The 25,824-nt window shown below is 42.5% G+C and overlaps 1 protein-coding gene across 1 annotated transcript; it reads right to left on the minus strand.

Moving 5' to 3' along the window:
• Positions 1–6,644: 6,644 nt before the first annotated feature.
• On the minus strand, positions 6,645–21,933 carry KLHL40 (kelch like family member 40). The gene is made up of 6 exons (XM_074197857.1): positions 16,752–21,933; positions 15,050–15,210; positions 12,722–12,829; positions 11,458–11,643; positions 10,730–10,876; positions 6,645–7,654 (listed from the first exon to the last, which is right to left on the minus strand). Exons 1-6 carry the CDS (start codon positions 17,937–17,939, stop codon positions 7,543–7,545), a joined length of 1,902 nt encoding a protein of 633 aa, XP_074053958.1. The 5' UTR covers positions 17,940–21,933; the 3' UTR covers positions 6,645–7,542.
• Between the last annotated feature and the right edge of the window lie 3,891 nt (positions 21,934–25,824).

A 25,824-nucleotide genomic window follows, 5' to 3' on the forward strand; every position in this document is an offset into this window, starting at 1 on the left:
CACTCATCAAGTAACTTTTCTGCTAAAAAAGCTATAATGAAGGGGCAACTGGGTGGCGAAGTAGAAAGAGCACTGATCCTGGAGTCAGGAGGACCTGAGTTCAAATTTGACCCCAGACACTTAATAATTGTCTAGCTGAAGGATCTTAAGCAAGTCAATTAACCCTATTGCCTTAAACTTTTTTTTTTTAAAAAAAGCTATGATGAGGTAGTGGTATTCAGGTATATTCTGAATTAAAAATCCAGATCCTGTTAGATCTATGGACTTTCCATTCATTATTTTAAAAAATTATTAATTTATTGGAACATCTGAATTAAAATATATCTAAATATGATATTTGAAGAAAATATATATGGAGCAAGTTTTTTATAGAATGCTATTTCTAAGGTACAATTTGAAATCTAGCTCAAGTCCTTAACATAGTAATTATTTGATTCCTGGTACATTTCCCTTTGATGGTTAGGGACAGTTATTTTCTTAGATCCCTTCATTTGTTTCAACTTTCCCTGGTCTCATACCAACCTCCTGGAACCTTTCTACTTGCTAGTATTCTTTCTATTTCCTTTAAAAAAAACTCTCTGTAACCAGTCCCACAGTTTCTTTCTCTAGTACCACAGATCCCTTTTTTTAATTATTCTCAAATAGAATGGAGGTTGAATGATTGCTTATTACAGAGTTCATATAGAGATAGATCCCTGAGGTTGTGATTTGCTTTAGATAACTTTAAAAGATCCTTTTAGACTCTAGGATTGTATAGCACTATGAAAAGCTCTTGTGAACCTTCTCAAATTCATTGTTTTTAACTCCTCTCTTTTTTTGCATCTTCCTTTTCCCCTTCTTTCCCCTTTCTCTCCCTCCCTTTCCTCTCATTCTCCTTTCCTTTCTTTTCTTTCAGCTAAGGTGGAAAGTAAACTTATTTGAGACTAGTCGGGGTGACTGTTCTGAACATTCCATCAGCAGTGTTTCCTATCAAATAATTTTAAGGTCTTTACATATTTGGTAGGCTATTTTGTCTCTGGTGAGACCCCCACTCTTCTCCCCTTTACTTCTTCCTCCAATCAAATATTTGCCTTCCCAGTAATTCCTACAAGCACCATAGCTATAGAGGTAACAGATGGCCCAGTGGATAAAGTTCTGGGATTGGCATCAAGAAGCCTGATTTCAAATTCAGCCTCAAACACTTAACTGTTTGGCCCTGGTCAAGGTAACTCACCCTCTGTTGGCTTCAGTTCTCTTTCTCCATTCTTTAAAATGGAGATAATAACAGTGCCTAACTATTTGTAAAGTGCTTGGCACATAGTAGAAGATGTTATACATACATATATATGGAATACAAAACTTTGTTTCTGAGTCATGACATGGGTGTGCATAGACACACATATGCACATATACACACATGCAGAGATACAGATAATCACATATATACATTCACAATATACATGAATACCTTTTTATACACATACATGTAACCACATATACATATTCATAATATACATATCAAGATATGTATATATATATGTATCATATATACATATACATATATATGTATCATGACCCAGAAGCAAAGTTTTAGATTTTTACAAATTGGGTTGAAACTTTCAGGATTTTCAGTAATAATTTCTAAACTAAATAATTTCTGCTTACCCAGGATTTATTTCCTTAAGAACATCTGTATTTGACTCATTTTCTATGCAGACTGGGCTTGTGTCTAGGTCTCTATAGAAGGATGATGGTAAAAGCCTCTAAGCCCCTAAGAAATTATTAAATATATTTTATTTAACTTAACCAAAAAAAAATAAGGGATTCATTTATCACGTTCAAGTCTATGGATCATAGCACACAATAACGTCCATGGGTATCTTTGGCAAAGATACTGAAGTGATTTGCCATTTCTTTCTCCAAGGGATTAAGGCAAATAGGGTTAAATAACTTGTCCAGGGTCACACAGTTAGTAAGAGAGTTGAACTCAGGGCTTCCTGACTCCAGGCCCAGTACTCTATCCACTGAGTCACTAGTTGCCTTCCTTCTCTATTGAACTTCCACTACCAACCCCAACCCCCAGGGTCTATAAAGTTCTCCAGACTTAAAGTAATTCCAAGTTGATTCCTTTCTCTTGGAAGATCTCTAAAGCAGAAATGTCAAAAACTTCATTGCAACCAGAACCCAATCAAAATGTAATTGGCAAATATTTAACAACATAAATGAAAATCCAATAGGTTATAGATTCTGGGCCTCGGTTTCTCCAGAATAGTAGTAATAACATATGCATCATTTATCGCGTGAGAATTAAATAAGACAATGTTATGTGAAATATTTTGTTCATCATAAGACACGGTATAACTGAGCTATTATTTTGGTTGTTATTGCTTTCTACATTAAGTTCAGTGGTTAGAACAGGGCTTCAATCCCAAGAGGAGCCAGTAGATGTCACTCTGTTCCCAGACTGAGCCCTGACCCCCCACTAAAAATATGGCACAGGTCCCTAGGAGGACTGGGCAAGAGATTGTATGACAAGGGTATGGGTAACAAACAAGATAAGCTAGGCACCCGAATGTGAACTGGCAAGGTTGACCTCTCTATCGCCAAGTATTGATGGCCTTGGACTCAAAACTGGAATATAGCCCTAGGAGAATAGGCTTTAATGTAAAGAAAAGGGTAGCTTACTGAAGGAGGCAGGGTAGCTTGGTGTATGAAGATATGATAATGTGAAGAAATTTCGAGACCAAAAGGGGAAGTCTAGAATCATAGGAGACAGCTGGTGGCACAATGGATGGAGCCCAGTGTCTACAGCCAAGAAGCCTGAGTTCAAATCTAACCTTGGACATTTGCTGTTTACCCCCAATTTCTTTATCTGTAAAATGAGGATAATAATAGCACTTATCTCTCAGGATTGTTGTGAGGATATGTAAACTGTTTAGCCCAGTACCTTGCAAATTGAAGGCATTATATAAATAATAGCTATTGTTATTAGGACCACAGATTTAGAACTGGAAGAGTCCAAATCCTCAGGTTACAGATGGGGAAATTGAGGCCTAGAGAAGTTGGGTAATTTGCCCTAAAATCATGTGGATAGTGAAGAGCAGAACAGAATTTGAATCCAGGTCCTCTGACTTCACATCCAATGTTCTTTCCACTGTACCTCTGCCTCAAATGATAGAGGGCATTGAGAGAAGAGTCCGGAGACAGAAATATGAGATGATACTAGAAATCACCTTCACAAAAAAGTTTAGGAAACAGATTCCAAACCAGGGACCAAGACATCCTGGAGCTAGACTGACAGATAAGAAAAGGGTTTGGCAGGATTTTTTGAGTCGTATTTGGAGAGAGAAGAGGCTCAAAGAAGGGATGGAATTACTGTTGGAGGTCCTGGTCAAGTGCAAAGATAACTGATGAATGATGGAGCTGCTTAGTTGTTTTTTTTTTTGCAAGGCAATAGGGTTAAGTAACTTGCCTGAGGTCACAGAACTAGATAAGTATTATGGGTCTGAGGCCAGATTTGAACTCAGGTTCTCCTGATTCCAGGGCTGGAGATCCAATGTGCCACCTAGCTGCCTTAGTTACTTAGTTCTTATCCTGTTTCTGCTTTCTCTACCAAAGACAATAGTCTCTAAACTGGGAAAGACAAAATAAAAGTGTCCAACAGAGAGCAGAGAGTGAAGATAATGAGGCAGATAGTAAGGGAGGCTGTAGATGCATTTGAGGACTTCAAGTTACCTGGTTTAGATAAAAGGATTGGGATGGGGTGGGGGTGGGGAGAAGGACTGGGAGGATTTGATTGTTGAGTCACTGTCTAATCCTCCAACAATATTAAGAATGAGCAAAGATCAAAGGATATATGCAGAGAGAAGAAAAGAAGAAGAAAGAAGAGAGGGAGAAAGAAGAAGGAAGAAGAAAAAGAAAGAAAAAGGAAGAAGGAAAGAAGGAGGAAGAAGAAAAGGAGAGAGGAGAAAGAAGAAAGGAGAAGAAAAAAGAAATCAAAGCTAAAAATGCTCTAAACCACTATTTATTAGAGAAATGCAAATTAAATCAACTCTGAGATATCAGCTCATAACTATCAGGTTAGCTAACATGACAGAAAAGGAAAATGACAAATGTTGGAAGGGATGTGGGAAAACACTAATGCACTGCTGGAGTACACTGGTCAGACTATTCTGGAGAGCAATTTGGAACTATGGCCAAAGGGCAATAAAACTATGCATTCCCTTTGACTCAGCAATACCACTATTAGGTCTGTAGGAAAAGGAAAAGAAACTATATGTACAAAAATTATAGTTTTTTTTTGTGGTGGCAAAGAATTAGAAATTAAGAGAATACCCAAAAACAAAGTAAAGACTGACAGACTGACAGTCAGTAAATGACTGAAAGATTGCTTTCTGTTGGGGCGGGGGGGAGGGAAGTAAGATTGGGGGGAAAATTGTGAAACTCAAATAATATCTTTAATAAAAATAATTTTTTAAAAAAAGAGGATACCCAATAACTGAGGAATGTCTAAACCTGTTGGATATATGATTGTTATGGAATAATTCTATTGTGCTATAAAAAAAGATGAATAGGATGCTTTCAAAAACAAAAATAAAAATAAAAAAATAACCTGAGAAGACTTATGTGAATTGAGGCAAAGTGAAGTGAACAGAATCAGGAGATCTTAGTACACAGTGTATTATACAGGAGTGAGTATACAAAGTACATAGCAGTATTATAATGATGATCAATTGTGAAAGACTTAGCTATTCTCAGTAATACAATGATCTAAGACAATTTCAAAGGACTCATAATGAAAAATACTATCCATCTCCTGAGAGAGAACTGGTGAACCCTGAGAACAGATTGAAACATACTTTTTTCATTTTCTTTATTTTTCTTGCTTTCTTTCCGAGCATGGCTGATAAGGAAATATGTTTTGCATGACTTCACATGTATAATTGATATGTTATCACTTACCCACTTATCACGTACCTGGGGGAGGGACTGGAGGGAAGGAGAGAATTTGAAATTCACAATTTTTTTTTAAAATGAGTTTCAACCATTATCTTATTATGTAATCTTGCTATCTCTTATACTTTATGTTTCCTCCTTAAGGATATTTCTTTCTCATCACATTCAAATAAGATCAATGCATACCATGGAAACAATGTAAAGACTATCAGACAGAATGGGGGAAAAATTGTAAAACTCAAAATTTTCTTAAAAAATGAGTTTTGGGGCGGCTAGGTGGCACAATGGATGGAGCACTGGTCTTGGAGTCAGGAGTACCTGAGTTCAAATCCGACCCCAGACACTTAATAATTACCTAGCTGTGTGGTCTTGGGCAAGCCATTTAACTCTATTGACTTGCAAAAACTAAAAAAAAAAAGTTTCAAAATAAAGGAAAAAACAAAAAATGGGAGAGGGATTGCAGAACCTGAGAAGGGCAAATGAACCTCATTTCCTTTCTAGAGAGGGTTATTAAATTAGGGGAGTGCTGGAGAGGTAGTTTACCTAGATTTTAGCAAAATATTTTAGAGTCACCTGCCATTTTTATAAAAAAAAATGGAGAGATGTGAAGTAGATGATTACTATTTAGGTGGTTCCGACTTGGTTGAATGGCTGTAGATTTGGACATGGTCCCTTCCAACTGAAGATCCATGATCTCTGGGAAGTCTAGAAGCAATAGCTGAATGACCACTTGCCAGGATCCATCTGTATGGATGTGTTAGATGTGTTGGAAGTAGGATTTGAAGTCAGATCATATCTCACCTGGTTCCTAGGGCTTGGATCATGAAGCCACCACCAACACACAGCTATTCAAAAGTCATGCACATCTGATCTCTTTTCAGAAATTCTATCCTGACTCCCTTCTGAGAATCTGTACTAGACTCTGGGCTAGGGAAAGCTCTCCCAGATTTTTGAAGGACTTCGTTTTAGTCTTCACTCTGGTATTCACTCATTGGGTAACTTTGAACAAGTCCCTCCCCCCTTTTGGGATCTCAGTTTCTCCATCCATAGAGTGGATCAAATTATTTTCCCATGCAGTTATGCAAATGAAAGCTTTGCATAACTTACAGACCTCACAGTTACTGAGGAGAGGACTGCACCAGAATATTATATGCTAAAAAAAAAAGGTTTTACACTAAATGATAACTCACTTTTCTATTCTATTTTTTTTCACAGTAATCTGTGAGGTTTGTAGGTTATACAAGCCTTTTTATTTGCTTCTCCAGGGTCACTTGGAAAGGATATAGAAGAGGCAAAATTTGAATCCAGCTCTCTGGATTTCAGTAGAAGACCCTTGGTCTGTAACAACTATTAACAATGTTTTTCTGAAGTACAGAAACAAGTGAATTTACCAGACATTCCCTCCCCTCTCAGCTGTAATCCAGTGAATGCCTTTCTGGCTCACCTGATAGCAATCCCCACTCTTACCCCCCCATCCTCTCCCTAACCCCCCCAGCAACATTTGAGGGGGGGTATATTTTATGCTGCTGGTCCCACATGTATATTGTTCCTTAATTCTCTGGTATCTCTGTCCTCTCGGAGGCAGCAGTTATATGTCTATCCCAGGAGATGCCTCAGTTTGGGGGTGGGGAGGACTGTCCCTAAATAGGAAGCCCACTGAACCTTATTCAATCATCAGCTAAGAGAACTATGGAATCTTGTAATCAATTATAGAATCTCAAGATCTCAGAATCTTGTTGCTCCAGAACTTTATTCTTTTCCAAGATCTGTGTACATACATATTTTCAGTATATAACCCTTCATCACCCCGCCTCCCCCAAATCACAGCCTCTTCTGGGATGGGGGCTGGGCAACAAAAATCTTGCTATTCCTAATTTACAAATGAGGACCCTGAAACCCAAAGAGATTAAGTCACTTGCCCAAGGTCACACCATGAGTCAAGGACAGAGTCTAGACTGGAACCCAAGTCTTCTGCTTTGCCATTCCTACCACCCCCAGCCCAGGGTTCTTCAACAAAGGAGCAGGCAGTGTAAAGCACAAGGACCATCATACAATGGTCATTCAGTCCAATCTGGTGGATTGATTCCCTGAACAGCGGAGACAGCCAGCAGGATCTTGTGACTCATTCCTCTCTTTTCCCCAGCATGAAGCAGAGAGGGAGGCTGGAGAAATGAATGTCAGAGTCCCTCCATTGCTTGCTTCTTCCCCATCTCTTGCTCAAGGTCATCTCTCTTGGGTCCAGATACTCCCTTGTCTGGTTCCTATCCTCTTCCACTGGGCTTCTAGTCTTGGGGATGGGGTGGAGAGACCATGGAGATTTAGAAACAATTCTACCTATTTTAAAACAAAGTCAGTACAAGGATCATTATCCTCATTTTTATAGATGAGAAAACTGAAGCATTGAGGGGCTTCTCAATCCAACATCATATGGGTAAGAAGCAGAAGAGCCTAGATTTGAAGTGGTTCCCCCTGGTTCCAAGGCCAGTGACTTTTCCATGATACTGCCCTTCATGTCCTCAAGGAAAGAACCACCTTCAATGTCCTCTACTGGGGCAGGGAAAGAAGAGCATCAGCCAGTTGGGGTCCCAAGGTTGACTTCCATGTCTATCACATCTTTGTCAGCCTCAGAACGTTGAGTCGGACAGGCAGGAAGGTGGCACTGGCTGCATAGGGAATTTCCCTCAAGACTCCTTCCCATTTCTTTTCTTCTTCATCATACCTGCATGAGAGGTACAGGGAGAAGAGAAGAGAAGGAGATGCATGGTGGTTAGAATCACAGGACCTCAGAAGTGGAAGAGATCCTGGACACCATCTGGTCCAACCCAAATCTGAAAAAAGGGTGCTCTCTATGCTACATGGTCTTCCGGCTGTGGTCTTCAAGACCTCCAGGGAGGGAGAGACCACGCCAACCCCTTGGGAGATCCATTTCATCTGGGCAAAGGTATAATAGAAGGAGAATTTTTTCTGGAATCAAACTTGAATTTTCCCCCTTACAGGCTCCACCCAGTGCTCCTAGGACTGCATTCCAAATCCATGCAGAACACATCTAATCCTTCATACAGCCCCTCAAATACAATTGGATCTCCTCAGGAATGCTTCCCCAAACTAAACATCCCAGTTTCCTTCAACCCCTCCTTTTGTGGCATTATCTCCAGTTCTCCTTATGCAGATCTATCTTGTTGTGCAAATTAGTTGTTTGTTGTTCAGTTTGGTCGAACTCTTCATGACTTCATTTGGGTTTTTTTGGCAAAGATACATAGCAGAGTGGTTGGCCTTTTCCTTCTCCAGTTCATTTCCCAGAAGAGGAAACTGAGGCAGACAGGGTTAAGTGACTTGCCTAGGATCACACAGCTAGTAAGTGACTTTGACTGGATTTGAACTTAGCACTTCCTGACTCCCAGGCTGGCTTTCTATCCACTGCTCCACCTACATGCCCATATGTTGCAAATAGCCATCTCCTATTTATCTGTTTTCTAAATTTAGATGTTTTATTATTATTATTATTATTTTAGGTTTTTGTAAGACAATGGGGTTAAGTGGCTTGCCCAAGGCCACACAGCTAGGTAATTATTAAGTGTCTGAGGCTGGATTTGAACTCAGGGACTCCTGACTCTAGGCCCAGTGCTCTATCCACTGTGCCACCTAGCTGCCCTAGATGTTTTATTATTAACTTCTCTTAGAGCATTTCTAGTCAATTAAAGAAGATATCCTGCCAGATGAAAGAAAGAAGAAACTACAAGGAACCTAGACAATGTGGGTTAGAAGGATCTAGAAGAGTTAAGTCCTTGAGTCCTAGCTCTGACACCTACTAGTTTTGTAACCATGGGCAGATCAATTCATCTCTCTGAGACTCAGTTTCTTTTTTTAAATTTTATTTAAGGCAATGGGGTTAAGAGTGACTTGCCTAAGGTCACACAGCTAGGCAATTATGAAGTGTCTAAGGCTGGATTTGAACTCAGATCCTCCTGACTCCGGGGTGGTGCAGTATCCTCTGTGCCACCTAGCTTTTCCTCAAACCTCAGTTTCTTTATCAGAAAATAGGTATAATAGGATATATACTTACTTCTCCAAGTTGTTGTAGATACCAATGAGATTGTAGTTGTTCACAACTTAAAGATTACTTGAATTTTAGTAGGCTGTAATTTCAGGTAACCTTTAAGGGTCTTTAAGGGTCAAAGAAATGGTAGACTCATGGCTGGATTTCAAGCATGAGGGAAGGCCATTAACAAGGAAGGTCCTCTTTCTCAAAGAACTGCTAATAATTATATAGCACTTTAAAGTTTTTGTTTAACCCTTACAAGAACCCTGTGAGATAGATGCTATTACTAGCCCCATTTAACAGATGTGGAAACTGAGGCTAAGACAGAGAGTGACTTGTCCTAAGGTCACAGAACTGGTAAATATCAGAGCTGAGATTTGAACTCAACATGTCTGGCCTCCTCAGTATAGGTGACCGCTCTGCCCACCAGGCTGTCAAATTTAGAGCCGTCAGGGGTCATCGAGGTATACCTTCTTATTTAATGGAGTAATAAGACCCAGAAAAGGGAAGGGATTTGCCCAAAGTCACACAATGAGTCACTGACCAAGCTGGGATCCAAACCCAAGTCCCTGACTTGTCAACCAGGGCTCTTTTCCTTACAATCTACATGAAGTGAAAATCCTAATTTTATACTCAGAATAGGCAGCACTGGACCTGGAGTCAGGAAGCCTCTGAGTTCAAATCCGGCCTCAGACACTTAACTCAGACAAGTCAATTAACCTCTCTGTCTGCTTATTTCCTCATCTGTAAAATGAGGATAATAATAGCTCCTACCTCCCAGGATTATTGTAAGGAAAAAATAAGATAAAATGTCTAGTGCTATAGAAAGGCTAGCTAGGTATTAAAGCAGGAACACAGGGTGGGGTTTTGGGTTCCTTGTGGGGAGCTACCTAAAAACATTTATTTATAAACCAATTATTTAATTCATTATTTATGAAAAAAATGAAATTTTATTATCTTTAAAAGACTTTTAAAGTAAGAACCCACTCCTGTGATGCTCCATCTTGTTGAGGGCATAACTGCGATTAAGGTTGAGCCAGCAAGACACAAGACCAGGTACATTCACTGTCCCATTCATACAATGCAAGTCTTCCGCCCCATCTTTGTCTTCTGGCTTCTCTGGTTTCCTTCAAGTTCTAACTAAAACCCTACTTTTATAGGAAGTCTTCCTTGACCCTCTCTTATTTGTTGGTGCCTTTTTTTCTGTTGATTATTTCAATTTTATCATAATAAATAGCTCATTTTTTATATTGTTTTTGAATATTGTCTCCCCCACTTAACAGTGAGCTTCCAGAAAGCAGGGACTGTCATGTGCCTATCTTAGATAAACCAGAATTTACCTAGTACAGTGTCTAGCACTTAATCAATGTTTATTAACTGATCTTGTCCATCTCTGGCATTCTTTGTTTTAAGGCTGACATTTCCATGATCTATAGTCTAACATTCTTCCCTGTTCTGAGATTCTATGATGCTCAAGGTCCTTTACAGTTCAGATATTTGATATTCCAAAGACTCTTCCAATTCTGACATTCTTTGTTCAATATTCTAGGGTTCCATCTGACTTTGACCTTCAATGAATGAGCTGATCACTGGATCTGGGAAGAAAGGGGTTCCCATTCTGGCTGCCTCCTCAGTTTGGTGCCAGGGGAAGCTGGCTTCAATTTATTTCAATTCATGCTGCATCCCATCTGCCCAATCCAGGAGACAATTTCAAACCTTCCAAAATTCCCTATGGCCCTACCCAACTCATCTTACCTCCATATGTCATTAAGCTCTGTAGGGACCAGCTCTCCTGACTCAGTTTCCAGGGTAGCAAAGCCCCCAATGGAATAGAGGGTCCCAGCCAGACTAACCAGACTGAGTGAGCTGCGTTCCTGGGGAAAGGCCAAAAATGGTTCCCACCTGGTGGAGAAAGCATAGAGATTATTGAGAGACTTTAGACACTATCTCTTCTAGTTCTCTTATTTTTCAGATGGGAAACTGAGACCCAATGAAGGGAAAGAATATTCCAGGGATCATACAATAGTAAGCATTGTAGTAGAGTCAGGATTCTAACTCCCAAACTCTAATTCCAAAACTTTCCTCTGTGCTATTCTGTTTCCTAATAAAAGGGAAATCCCTGGGGGAGAGGTGGCTCTCTGACCTCCCAGATACCTCAGGACAGGCCAAATAGGGTATTTGGAGGCAGGGGGTTAGACAAGGAATCAGAGATTCACTCCCTCCACCCAATGTAATTACCAGATGCCACCAATCCCTAGGCACCCAGAAGTGCCACCCTCTGGGAGAGCTCATTCTCATAATCCTATCCCCTGAAAGGTCTAGACCTTGGATCTCAAAAGGACTCTCTCTTGGAAAGTTCCAGAGACACTACAGCTGTAGCAAAATCCACAGCCCAAGGGTAGGATGCAATTTCAGGTCTCCAGGTATGACTCCCGCTGGAGACCCCATTCCCATTTCCTCCAGGGATGCTGACTGGCCCATACTTATTATCTGCTATGTTGTACACTTCCGATGAACTGGTCAGCCCCGTGTTGGTGACCCCGGCTACCACGTAGATCTTGCCGTCATGGACCGTGGCCCCAAAGAGGGATCGGGCATTCTGCATGGGGGCCAGTTCCTTCCACTCAAACTTCTTGGGGTCATAGACATATGTCTTATTCAGGCACTTCCTGTGGGAGAGAAGAGGCACCTGAATCACCAGGAAGGAGCCACACTGGGTGACGTTTTCTTGCCCTGTCTGGACTTTGCTCAGCTTAGTCCCTGTGTTCAGAATCTCCTTTTTCTTCTTCAAGTGCTGAATTCCCAACCCCTCATTTCCAAGTCCAAATTAAATGTCACCTCCTCTGGGAAGCTTCCCCTGATTCATCTGATTGATAAGGACCTTGTCTCTCAGACTTCTCCCAGATGTCTATTCTTGTATTCACACAATTATGTTTTTATAATAACTTTTATTGGTGCCTCATCCTCTTGCCTACAAGACTGGGAATTGCAGGAGGGCACCAATCAGATTTTAGCAGACCTTCACCAAGGCCCAGCCCAGGATCTGGGACACAGGTGCTCTATGGGTTGGGGTGCGGGCAAGAAAGAGTTCTCTGGATAGGATCCATAGGATCATCAGACTGGAAGGGATTCCTGAGGGGATCTTGGACTGTTTTAGTAGTCAACCCCAACCTAGAAGTTAAAAACCTGGGGTGGGGTCAGGGAATGGGCCTCCAGGTATCTGATGTTAGGAAGCCTAATGGAAATAAGACAGTGGGCCTAATGGAAATGAGGCAGTGGCAGATCTGACAGAAATCAAGGGACAGCAGAACCACCTTAGAAACCTCCCTCTAAACCTTTCTGCCATCTATTCTGAGTCAGGCTGGTTTTCCCCCAACCTGAGGCCACCCTAGGTGAGTGTCTCTGGGCTAGAGCTGAGCCAGGAGAAGCAGGGCCCCAATCAGTTGCTAGGGCTTCTTAGGTTCCCACGCCCCTACCCCAAGAAACATGCCTGATCCATTCCTTTCCTCCCCATCCTCTCTTTTTCTCTTACAGTATTATTTTCTTTAGCCCCTTAGTCCAGAACCAGCAGAGGGGGATCTGTACTTCCCCCCTCTTCTATTTCTCCAAACCCCCAGGGCTATGGGGACCCCCAGCTTCCCTATCTGGAATAGAGGACCATGGGTGCTCATGATGGCCTATCCCTGAAGGTCAGAGACTCTACCCTAAGTCCTTGCTACTGTTGGAAGCTGCCCCTCAGGTTCTTACCGGTCACTTCCTTTGCCCCCAATGACATAGATGAGGTCCATGTAGGAGACCACAGCATGACCATACACTACGTAGGGCAGTGGGTCTGACTCACCCCATTTAAATGACCTAGAGGAGAGAAGGACGGTGCATGGTCAGGATTTTATCTGCTTAGCCAGGGTCCCAGTGCAAGCCAGCATCTCACCCTTCAGACCCATGACAAACCCAGCTTCAGTTTCTGTAGGACCTTGAGCTTTCCTATAACCACCAGGAAACCACAATTTAGATTTGCCCAATGTCACACTAATCACAAAATAGTTCAGAGTGGGTCTTAAATCTCAATGGTCTGAGGTCCAGTCTAGGGTCATGTAAGCAGAGTGATCAGCCTGGCTGCTCTCTTCATCCTGCCTAAGCCAGCCAGGCCTGTATGGTTCCCTCTTATCTGGGAGACTCCTCTGGCTTCCTATGTTTTCTCCATCCTTCAAGGCTCAAGTACAGTCCCACCCCTGAAAGAAAAATCTGAATCCCATCCCCCTCTGCCCCCAAGCTCATTCCAATTTGATTTCTCCCCATCACAGAAGGCTGGAGTCAATACTAGCTCTGATTTCTACAATGTTCTTTCTTGTTCTCAGTCTCATTTTTCTCTGGTTTAAGTTCCTGCTTCTCACCCCAGACTCCTCTTTTTTTTCCCCCAGACTATGAGGTCTTTGGGGACAGAGCCTAGACCTACTTCAGCTCTGTCTCCCCCACCTATAAGAACCCACCCTGCAAATTATGAGTTCCAGGAGGATTATTCTTCCATTGCCCAGCCCAGACTGAGCCCAAGTAGGAGCCCAGGATGTGAGATCTTGGGACCAAAGTCTATCAACCTTGTCCCCAGTTTCTGACTTGAAGATGGATAAAGGTGGGCATTGGTGTGGTCCTAGCCCACAACTGCCTCAGTCTGGGGCAATTCCACCTGCCTCTGAGTCAAGTCCAGGTCAGGGGGAACAGGTACTAATTTGTTGCAAATTTGAGAACTAGATTTGCCTCCTTATAACTACATGTTATTGTATTCTAGGAAAATTGTTCTTGACCATTTGTATTTTTTGGATCTCCCATTACATTCTCTTACCTTCCTTTGGGTTGGGGAGAAGAAAAGGGCACCATTACTTAGCAAATTAGTAATTCCCATGGACTTGGTTTCAAGGATCCTCTGGTAAAGTCTTGGCAGCTCTGGGCATTTCAAAGCTATGGCAATGAAACCCAAGCTTGGGGCAGGCCCTACCTATAAAGGCTTCCATTTTGGGCCCAGGAATGGACTAGCCTAGTTCTGAGAGTGCTGAGTGTGGAGGGTCTCATCACCAGAAAGTTGACCTTACCCTCCATCCAATGCTAGCCTCCAGTCTCACTCTCATACTAACATCCATTTGAACCCTAATTCTATGGGGTCACACAAAGCACTTCTACTTCTCTCTTCTCCGTGATAATCTCATACATATATATATGTTATATATATTATTATATATTATATATATTTGCATGTGTGATTTATACATACATATATATATTTTCCCCAATTACATGTTGAAACAATTTTTAACATTTTTTAAGTTCCAAATTCTATTCTCTCTCCCTCCCTCCCCTCCCCCTTTCCTGAGACCCTAAGCAATCTCTTTGACAATCTTTAAACTATCTAAACATTTTGATCACACTGTCTTATGTCTACTCTTCTCCCAGATGAACACTGCCTTTTATTTCCAGCTTGGACTTTTAATAACCGTGTGACCCTAGGCAAATCACTTAACCTCTTATTTCTCTCATTTGCTTTTAGTCTCTCTGGAATATGGCTTCTGACCTCATCTTTCAACTGAAACTCCTCTCTTCAAAGTTATTAGTGTTCCCTTAATTGTAGAATCTAATAGTCTTTAAAAAAAACTTATTCTTTATTTCTCCACGAACTTTGACACTGCTTATCACCATATTCTCCTAAATACTACTCTCTAGATTTGTTCTTTCTTTTTTGTTTTTGCAAGGCAATGCCCAAGGTCACACAGCTAGGTAATTATTAAGTGTCTGAGGTCACATTTGAACTCAGGCCCTCCTGACTCCAGGGCCAGTGCTCTATCCACTGTGCCACCTAGCTGCCCCCCCTTTCTTTTACATCATTCTCTCCTGGTTTCCCTCCTATCTGACTGCTCCTCCTGAGTCTCCAACTCTCTCTCTAGCTCCTATGTACATAGTCATGGGACAGTTGGGTGACTTTATAGAGAAGTGAATTACTTCTATGTCATTACTATGACTTTCCCTCAGTCTCTTACTCTCCCCTATCATTCTCATCCCCCTGCCCCTCCCCCATGACCCCCTTACAGGCGGTCATAGCACATCACTGAGTCCAGGCTCTGCTCTCCCTCCTTGAGTTCTTTGCCACCTACGACGAAGATGGAATTTTCAGCCTCGCCCAAGCCAAATAGACAGCGTGGGGAAGGTAGGGGTGGCATGCCCATCCACTCGGAATCCAGGTGATCAAACTGAAAGAGATGGAACAGAATATAAAGGACAGCCTTTGTCCCCACCCCCTGTCAACCTTTTCCCCTAACCTGCCTGAGGAGCCCTTCTCTCCCTCTCCCATAGTTCCCTTTTCTCAGCAATTGATTCATGCCATGTTAATGGCATGGGGGTCTGTTAATGGGGGTCTGTCTCCATCCTAAACCCTCTTTTCTAAGCTTGGAGGGCTTAGAGTCAAAAATAATATCAACCCCCTCCCCCCAACACTTTTCTGTACTAAACATTTCCAATTCCTTGAAAGACAAGGCTCCAGTCTCTTCTCCATCCAGGTCACTCCTCTCTGGTCTCATTCCACTTTGTTAAGTTCTTTTCCAGTATATGAAACCTAGCCTTCCAAATGGAGTCTGACCAGAGCAAAGAAAAACAGAACTATTGTCTCCTTTGAGATTCACTTTAAAAACTTCTTCCCTAAACTCATTGATCCTCTAATTTAATGAGCCACACTTTCAACTCTAAAGACAAACTCCATTCCCCTCCTAGTTGACCTGGGATGATTCTGGGGCCATCCCTGCCCTCCCTGCCCCACTAAATGCCTCTAAAATGGAAGACAGCTGCCAGAAGCCAGTCCTGGTGAAGAAAAAAACTATTTATAGCTCCAGTTGGAGGAGGAGAGGGATGAACAGATATGGAGCTCAGGGAAAAGATATGGGAGAAGAGGGAACTTTTCTGGTAACTCTCACAAACTGAAGCATGGAACTTGAATTGATAACCTAACTGGGGTCAACAGCCTGGGGATGTGCTACCATCTTTAGCCAGACTTCCAAGCACTGTCTTGTGGAAGGGGGATTAGATTTGTTCCACTTAGCCACAAAGGACTGGACCAGCCAGTGATGGTAGTGGAAGATAGATTTCGGCTCAATAAAAGATGGAACCTTCAAGATTATTAGTTCCAATCCTCTTGTTTTATAGGTGAAAAAATTCAGGAGCAGAGAGGGAAGGGGACTTGTCCAAGGTCACACACTCAGCAGGCAGCAGTGCTAGGATTCAAACCCAATACTCTTTCTAGATTTTAGAGGGATTTTCTGTTTACTTACAGAATTCCCAGTGGTCCCTTCCAATTCAGAAAGACTACAATCTTGCAACTTCACAGCTTCCTAACTGGTCTCTCCTCCTCCAAGTTTCTCCTGTTCTGAAACATCTTATACATCAGAGCCATCCCTAAGACCCAGTTATTCACCAGTCATTCTATTAAAAGGCAAGAGATTTGAATCTAGACTTCAGAGGATCTGACTCAAAACCCAAGTTATTTTTTGCTATGTGTTTCCAACCATGTTCTTACTATGTTTTACTATGTTGTTATGTAGCATACTATGTTACTGTGTTTTTTATTATGTCGGAAGGTAAGTCCCTTCCTCTTTCCAAGTCTCAGTTTTCTCTTTCATAAAATGAGGGGGTTGGATTAAGTGATCCCTTCTAACTGTAAATTCCATTATACTGTTCTCCTTTAAAGCCACCTAGTCCAGTCTTTAGCTACATTATTGTGTTCCCCAACCCTACCAGGTACCTGTAGGAAATAAGAACTCATTGGGTCCTCCTTGTTGTCTTCATTGTAGAAAAGGCCCCCGGCCACAAAGATCTGGTTTTCTTTGGTCACAAGGCTGACATGGTTCTTGGGAATCTGAGTGGACAGGGAAGCAAAGTAACACTCATTGGTCCCAGGGTCATAGGCCACAGCCCCCGTGTCACTGATCATGAAGATTAGATCCTGGAGGAACATCCCAAAGCGCATAGTGTCATTGAGGATCCCAGGGATGATCGTGTCTTCATCATCAGCCTCTTCTGCTTCCTTCTCCCCAGTTTTCTTCACTTTCCCAGATGATCCTCCTGAATTTACTCCATTGACCATTCCAGTTCTTTCCTTCCCAGATATCTCTTCTTTCTTCTTCTTTCTCTTTAGAATAGTCATCTTCCCTTCATGGGAATCCTTGACCATCTGAATTTTACGGAGTAGCTCAGGTCGGGCCCTTACCAGTGGGTGCTTTTCCACCCGGCTTTCAAGGTAGTCTCGGGGCAGAAGACGGAAACGGATGCTCTCAAAGACAGTGGGAAGTGCCTGGAGTCGGGCCTCCTGATCACTGCCAGTGCTAGCCCACTTCATTACAGCCTCGAAGACTACCTCTTCTTTCTCTACATTGAGGCTGTCACTAGAGATGATAGCAATGAGCTCATCAGCAGAGAGGCCGTAGAAATCTTGGTCACGGGAAATAAGAGGGAAGCGATCACAGATGAAATCACGGGCAGCCACGGCCAACCGAGCACAGTCCAGCATGAGGCCAAGACGGAAGACTGCCAGGCAATTGGAAAGGCAGAGACGCTTCTGCAGGAAGGAAACACAGATGGTGAAAATGGATGGAATCTGGAAAAGATTGGCTGCTGCGAAAAGGTCCTGAACATTGTCCTCGTTGAGATCAATCTCTGAAGTGTAGAGGTAATGTAGGACCTTACCCATCACTTCTGGAGACACCTCCTCCAGGCTGATCTCCTGGGTCCCCTGGGAGTCCTTGACAAACATAGAACGGAAGTAAGGGCTACAGGCAGCTAAGACCAATCGATGACATGGGAATTCCTGTTCCTTCACCTTCACAACACAGTCCAAGAACTTGCGATGGTCTAACATGTCCTTCAATCCATCCTGGAGGAGGGTCTGCTGGTACAGTCTCTGTTCTTCTATTTGGTCCAAACTCTGGGCCATGGTGGTGGTCTTCTCCTAAGCCTCAGAAGGTAAGGAATGCGATCAGTACAGCAAAAAGTTCCGCCAATTCTTCCTTCACTTTGGACCCACTGGATTTGGAGTTGGGGGACTTTGTTTTGTCACTCACTATCTGTGACCTTAGCCAAGCTTCTCCCTTTCTCAGAGTCTCAGCTTTCTGCTCCGTCAAAAAGAATAAACGGACTCAGTGATTATTTCCAAGCTCCCTTTTAATTCTTCAGTCAGTAATCCTATGCATAGGAAGATATCTCTGCTTTCAAGGAGCCACAAGAGCTCTGGGGGTAGAACCTTCCATCTGTCTGTCTGATGTTCTATCCACTTGTCCGTGTATCTCAGTATTAGACTTGGTTGGGACAGAGATATATATATATATATAGTAGAAGCTGGGTGGAATCTGGGCTGAGGCACCATGTAAGCTGATCTACCTTGGGTGTGATGAGTGGGACAGAGGGACAGTTGGGGGTGGGGAGGGGGAACAAGACAGCTGGGCTTCCCTCCTCCTCCCACCCCATCCCCCTACCCTGCTCCCTGAACACTGGACCTGTGTCAGTCAACTATGAGTCAGACCCAAGCACTGGGGGGACTAAACCCTAGAGTAATGGAAAGGACACCCCCCCCAGACCTCATGATTAGAGCAGTGATGCCATTTGGGATGAACCAAAAACTGCCTCATTTCTAAATTGAGCTAAGGATGTGGCTCCATTTCTCTCTTGGCTCTGCTTGAAGACTCCTGGGGACCATGTCACATGTTCCTTTAGAACAGGTCACCTTTGAGGAAAAAGTGGGGGAACCTTGTGGGAGAAATGGAAGGATTTTTAGGAGAAAATGACAGGGTTGAGAAAAGGGAGGTGGGGCCAACCCTCTGCACCCTTTTCTAGTGTGACGGGAACAGCTGTAGTCTGAATCCCTGGATACTTGGTCACAGGGTGTGGCCTCTGGGGACTAGCCAGCTCTGTGCAGACTAGGTAATATCCAACCTTGAGGATCCACAAGGGACCTTATGAGTTCAACACAGCTTCCTGGACTAAGATATTCTATCTATGTGGGTCATCAGGAAGGGGAGAGAGAGAAAACTCAACCCCAAGAGTGATCACCTGCCTGTGGATCACCTGGGGTCAAGGCCCCATCAATGAATATTGATTTATCCATTCTAAGACAAAAAGAGTGGGGGTTTCTGACTCTATGACCTGGAGAATACATTCTAGACTTCTATTTGCCCTCTTAAGATGGATGATTTAGAGCAAGGTGGGACATGAGAGGCTTTCCAATCCAGGCCCATCATTTTGCAGATGAAGAAATGGAAATCCAAGTGTAGTCACTTGCCCAAGGTCACATACATAGTAAGTGATAGAGTCAGTATTCGAACCCAGGTCTTCTAGCCCTGAATTCCATTCCCTTTCCATGACACGACACTGCCTTCTCTGCACTCTTCTCATAGTCCAGGGGAGAATGCATTGTCACCCACTTTCTGTTGGAAGTTGGATTCATAACAGGCAAGCTTTCTGAATAAGTGGGAAGGAAGATATTGGGTCTTCAAGGAGGCCATTCTCCTGAGAAGGAAGAACCAGTCTTGTATTTTGGGAGCCTGCCAGAACCAGGTCACTCAGACATAAAAACCCCTCAAGCAACTGCAGTAGTTCTAATTTTTTTTTCCACCAGGCATGTTATGTATCATGCACTTTGCTAAACACTTTACAAATACTAACTATTTTGGTCCCCACAATAACCCTAGGTGAACGCATTTGTAATTTTCTTGGCAAAAACACTAGAATAGTTTTGCCATTTCTTTCTCCAGCTCATCTGACAGATGAGGAAACTGAGGAAAGCAGGGTAAAGTGATTTGCCCAGGGTCACAAAGCTAGTAAGTATCTGAGGTCAGATTTGAACTTGGCAAGATGAGTCTTTCTGAACCCAGACCCAGAGCTCTATTTACTGTACCATCTAGCTGCTATAACCTCATTTTACAGATGAGGAAAGTGAGGCAAATAGAGATTAAAGAGATTTGCTCAGGGTCATATAGCTATTGTCAGGTCAAATTTGAACTCGGGTCATCCTGACTCCTAGACCAGAGTTGTACCACTTAGATGCCTCCAAAAACCCCTCCGCCAGCCATGTGTGGACTCAAGGAATCTATAGTCCAATGTTCTCTCTCTCCCATGCTCCCCAGAGGGTCTCCCCTAGAGCTCAGTGCCTGGACTTTTGCTCCCCTGGCTGAGATCTCAAGGGCCCAAGATTAGACTGTCCCAGAAGTGACAGGGGCTACAGCTGAGAGTTAAATTTAGCCCCTCTGTGTACTGACAAACTATGATTCCATGCCACTCACCCTCTAGTTCCATATCATCATTCTCTGACTCATTTGTTTTTACCCATAAACCTGGGAGGAGGGTCTGGTGCTGAATCACTATCCCTTTCTTTCTTTGACATCACCTGAGAGAGCCAGATCTGTTTCTGTTCAGATTCTTCAGTGGGTCACTGAACCAGAATCATAAAATTCCAGAATAAAAGGAGTCAGAGAAATTATCCAGTCCCCCCTCAATTTATGGAGGAGGAAACTGAGGTCCAGAGAGAGTATGGCGTTTGCCCAGTATCCTAGTGGTGACAGTGGCAAGGTCAATACTCAAACTGAGATCTGATTTTCAATCTAAATTTGTTTCCCCAAGCAATTCCTCCCAGAAACTTAGTTATATACTTATCTCCATCAGTAGATCTCTCCAGGTCATTTTTACCACTCCTTTAGGCTATTGCAATAAAATCCTAACAGTTATATAAAGAAGCCTCTTCCCAGAAGTCTTCCCTTATCACTAACCTCTGTTGGGACCTCCCTAGAGAGCTTTATTTGCCCCTCTCTAACTTATCTAACAATGTGGCTTAGTATCCTTATTTGACTATGTCCCATGACCACCTATTAAATTGGAAACTCCTTGAAGGCAGGAATTGAGTCTTACCTAAATTTTCTGGTGTCTCCTGGGCATACAGTGCTCCATATTCAGTAATTATTTATTATTGTAGTAAATTTAAAAGGTTTATGGCCATTAAAGCATTTAGCAAAACCAGAACCACATTGATGGAATAGTTAGTTTCTTTACTTGCTGACTGGTCTCCAAAAGATTAGATGCTAAAACATTGTGAGTGCCAAAGGGTCATCAAGGGAACCTGGAAGTCAAGTCTACATGGAATTTTGTAGCCATATCAGCAGCAATATCCCAAAGAGCAGTTTTAGCCACCCAGGCCAGGCAATGTGATAGCACTTGGACATGAATTGGGTAGAACCACATCAGAAACTATGCATCTAAGCCTAGAGATTGTCCCTGGAGCCTGAGAGGGAATAAGGGAAAGCAGACTCCACCCTCAGTTATTGGGAGGAGGAATGTCCATACACTGTACTTCTCTGCTTGCTATGCCTTCAAAATAAATATCCTTTTACAAACACTTAAAAAAAAATATTTTCAGGAAGCCTGAAAAGACTTGCATGAATTGATGCTGAGTGAAATGAGCAGAACTAAAAGAACACAGTACATACTAATGATAACATCAACTGATGATCAACTATGATGGACTTGCTTCAAGAACAATAATAAAAGACAACTCTAAAAGATTTGTGATGGAAAATATCCAAATCCAGAGAAGGATCTGTAGAGTTTAAATGAATGTCAATACTTACTATCTTTAATTTTTAAAAGTTGTCTTATATATCATGTCATTTTTTTCTTTCTAATGTTTTTATTCATCTATTTGGATTTAATTCTTCCTTCACCACTAAATTAATATGGATCTATGTTTAGTATGGTTATACATGTAATGCCTATATTAGATTGCTTTTTGTCAGGGGGAGGGGGAAGGAAGAAAAGCGTAAGACTCAAAACCTTGCAAAAAATGATCATTGAAAACTACTATCGCATGCAGCTGGAAAAACAAATAAATAAAATATTTAAATTAAAAAAGTATTTCCAGCATCTCTGACTTCATTGGCATTCTCATTGCCAATGTGTGTCAGGACCCCCCCCCCCCGCCCGTGCCTTCATAGTTTTTCATAAGCTTCAGTGGATGAAAAGTCAGGCATCAGGTTTCCCAAGATATGTTAGTCCTCAGATGAGAAGCAGTCATGTTACTGGACCCATAGGACAGGCTTTTCCAGGTGAGTAGAATCTGTCTTAGCTTGAGCCCCATTGGTTCAAAGTTGGGACTTTGGTGGAGAAATCATCAGTTTAACCTTCCAAAAAAATTGCCACTTTCATCATGATACTCATTGTACATTTGACCATCCTCCATTGTTTTTGGAATGTTATGGATTAACAAGCCTGGCATTCTTCGTCTTCCACCTACCTTCCCAGGTTTATTTCCCATCATTCTCCCCTTAAAACCTAAGCTTTGGCCAACCTGAACTAATCATCATCCACTCTTTATGCCCATGTTTTTCTTGCATCTGTACCTTCTTCCTAACATCTGGAATGCCTCCCATTCTGCCCACCTTTGCATGTCGAAATCTTGTCTTGACTCAGTTCAAATGATGTCTTGAACTCTTGAAGTGCCTTTCAGCCTAGCATTAGTATGGTGTCTGCTGTGATCTTCCTCCCTCCCTCTCCCTCCTTTCCTTCCTCTCTTCCTCCCTCCCTCCTTTTCTCCCTTCCTTCCAACCTAATCCAACAAGTATTAATTAAAAGTCTTCTCTGTGCTGGGAAGTGTACTAAGCACTGGAGATATGAAGGAAAAAAATTTTCTGCTTTGCCCTCAAGTGGTTTACATTCTACAGGAAGGCAGCAATATGCTGACGGCTAAAGATTTCCTTGGTCATTTGAGGAGAGTGAAAGCCCAAGGAGGGAAGTCAGAAAAGGCTTCCCCTAGGAGTTAGTGCCTGCTCTGTGCCTGGAAGAAACCAAGATATGATTATGATGTTTGTCCTTCATTCTTGAAGAAGACCATGACACCAGGAGAGATGATGTCAAGATAGGAACATGAATTGGATTTGAGTGAGGGGGATGTTGTGCTAAGTCACCAGTCTTACTTTCTCCTCCAAAGTCATCTGGGTACAGTAGTCACATAATGAATCAGGATGACTGGGTGTGGCCCTGGATGCCAGGTAATCAGGGTTGAATGACTTGCCCAAAGTCACACAGCTAGTAAGTAGCAAGTGTCCAGGGCTGGACTTGAATTACTATCATCTTGACTCCTAGGCCAATGCTCTATCTACAGTGCCACTTAGCTGCCCAAGAAGGCAAGACACTGAGGCTGGAGGGAAGGCATCCAAAGATGACAGAAATCTGGAACTGGGAGCTGGAATGCTGAATTTGGGAATCAGAATACAGAACACACAAAGAATAAGATGAAATAAATCCGAAAAGATCGGCTGGTGCTAGACCGCAATGAGATTTAAATGCCAAACTGAAAATTTTGTATTGTATACTAGGTGCAATTGTTGTCCGGTCACTTGTCACTTCTGACTCTTGGCCCATTTGAGGTTTTCTTGGTAAAGATACTGGAAGAGTTTGCCATTTCCTTCTCCAGCTCATTTTGCAGATAAGGAAACAGAGTGGAGTGACTTGCCTGGTCACACCTCTAGTGAGTGTCCGAGGACAGATATGAATTTAAGTCTTCCTCACTCCAGGCCCAGCACTCTATCCATCTTAGCTGTCCATTAACTGGGATAGGGAACCACTAAACGTTTCTTGAGAAGGGAAGTGTGATTTGCTCAAGTTCACAAAGGCAGTAACAGAAGATCTGGGAATTCAGACCAAGACTTCAATGATCAAGCCCAGCTCTCATCCCACTCCCCAATTATGCCTTATTACTCCTCTCTGGGCTTTGAGTTCCCCATCTATTAAATACAGGGGCGGGAGGAGGTGCTCTCTAAGTGCTCTTCACACTCTCACAGTGTGGTGGATCTGTTAAACCGCGCCTTGCCTGTCCTGGTCATCATTATGGGTGAAGGACCAGTCCATCAATTCTCCACTTCCTTATCCTCACCCTATCCACAAGACAATCCAAACAGAAAACAGATAAAGTTCTTTTACTATCCCACCACCACATGCCTCCTTACCGTGAGTAAAAGTAGGTGAGAAGTCCCAGAAGCCTCAAGGAAGAAATAGACTCTAACAAGGTCCAGGATGCCATACAAAAGAATTTGTTCCTCTTCTTTCCTCTGCCTCAATTACACATTTGTGATCTCTTTGCAAGGGGCTCTGTCCTGTCTGCACTGGGCAATACAGGTCTGAGGCTCTGGTGCTATGAGGGCTCTACCACCTGGAGATCCAGTCTTACTTGCTCCATCCAGGTTTTTTATGCTTCATTGAACTACAATGCCAAGGGATGGTTCTATTACACTCAGTGGATACCTTTAGAGCTAGATGAGAAAGGGTGAGGAAAAGAAAGAGGTGAGGAGGCCCAGAATCAGAATGACAGAATCTCTCCTTTCTATCTTCTCAATAATTACCTTGTAGTCTCTACGTGGAACCCTCCCACAATGGTGAATCCATTCCCTTCCTAGACATCCTAGTCTGCTTTTTGTGATATTAGGAGTGCTTTGATTCCAGAAATTTATCTCTTTATAACTTCCACCATTACAAATCCCAGATCTGCCCTTCACAGCTAAATATTCACAATAACCCTTAAAAATCTTTGAAATCAGCTATCATTCGCTTCTTCTCTATGCTAAACATCCCAGCTCCTTTCATTTGTCCTCACATGGCATGATTTCCAGTCCTGTTAACTTTCTGCTTACATTCTTCTGGCCATTTTCCAGTTTTCAAACTCCTTCTTATTATAGGGTGCTCATATTTGAACACAAGATTTCAGATGTGTTCTGGTCAGGGAAAAAGACAACAGTCCTTTCCTCACATTCTGAGCAGAGTCTTTCTTAATGGGGTCTTAGATAGGAGCTTTTTTGTTGTTCTTGTTGTCCTGTCAGAATCAACTCATACTGGACTTGCAGTTCACTAAACCCCACCCCCAGGTCTCTTTTACACAAATTTTCATCTATTCACTCAAAATGATGGGTGTGGAGAATGAAAGGCTCTGCCCTGAGTCTCAGATAAACCCTCTGATCAAAACCAGGATGGATGAAGGAGTGGGGTCTCAACACTTGCCTCTAACCAGTCCCTTAATGTGTAGATTTGGAGACACAAGTGACCAAATGGAGGGAGAAGAAGAGAAGGCTCATTTTATTTATTTATTTTTTTGGCTTTTGCAAGGCAATGGGCTTAAGTGACTTGCCCAAGGTCACACAGCTAGGTAAGTGTTATGTGTCTGAGGCCAAATTTGAACTCAGGTCCTCCTGACAAGGAATCTCATTTTCAAGGATCCAACTTTGACCTGGAGTGTGGAAAATCTCTCCATTGTCCCTCCAGTGAAGTGCTAAGAAAAAAGAAGGCAGTGAATACTGAAGCATACAGAACCATTTCAAATTCTGACACTTCGGGTCCTGAAGCAAATCATTTCTCCTCTAAGTTTCAGTAAAATGGGAATAATAATGTTTGCATTATTATACAAGTTCTTCCCCTCCCAATGGACTCTTGTGAGGAAAGCAAGGTATAAACCTTAAAGTGCTCTATAAACATAAAATATAACATTATTTTTTATGAGATGGCAGTATGTTAGTAGTAGCGGTTGTTTCTTGGGCATAGGTGGAGTGAAATGACTTCCGATGACTAAGGTGTATTCCAACTCTAAAATTCTGATTCTGTGAGGATCAGTGGTGAGGAGACTTGGATTGACAATTATCCCTCCCCCCCCTCCTCCATGTCCTAGGCACACACAGATTCCTGTTGGCTGGAAGCCTCTTCTCTGTTCTAGCCAGGAAGGCAGGATGAAGAGAATAAAAGTACCAGAGGCTCAAAACAGCAATTAGGTACCCATTTTCCTGACCTTGTGACTG

The sequence above is a fragment of the Macrotis lagotis genome, chromosome 8, assembly GCF_037893015.1.
Source record: "Macrotis lagotis isolate mMagLag1 chromosome 8, bilby.v1.9.chrom.fasta, whole genome shotgun sequence".
Lineage (NCBI taxonomy): Eukaryota > Metazoa > Chordata > Mammalia > Peramelemorphia > Peramelidae > Macrotis > Macrotis lagotis.

Excerpts from the sequence above, each read along its gene's own strand:
- KLHL40 (XM_074197857.1), bottom strand. The coding sequence starts at position 17,939 with ATGGCCCAGAGTTTGGACCAAATAGAAGAACAGAGACTGTACCAGCAG. Across the intron at positions 15,211-16,751 it reads TGAGTTCTTATTTCCTACAG|TTTGATCACCTGGATTCCGA; the intron begins GTACCTGGTAGG and ends CATCTCTTTCAG. Across the intron at positions 11,644-12,721 it reads GGGGGCAAAGGAAGTGACCG|GAAGTGCCTGAATAAGACAT; the intron begins GTAAGAACCTGA and ends TCTCTCCCACAG.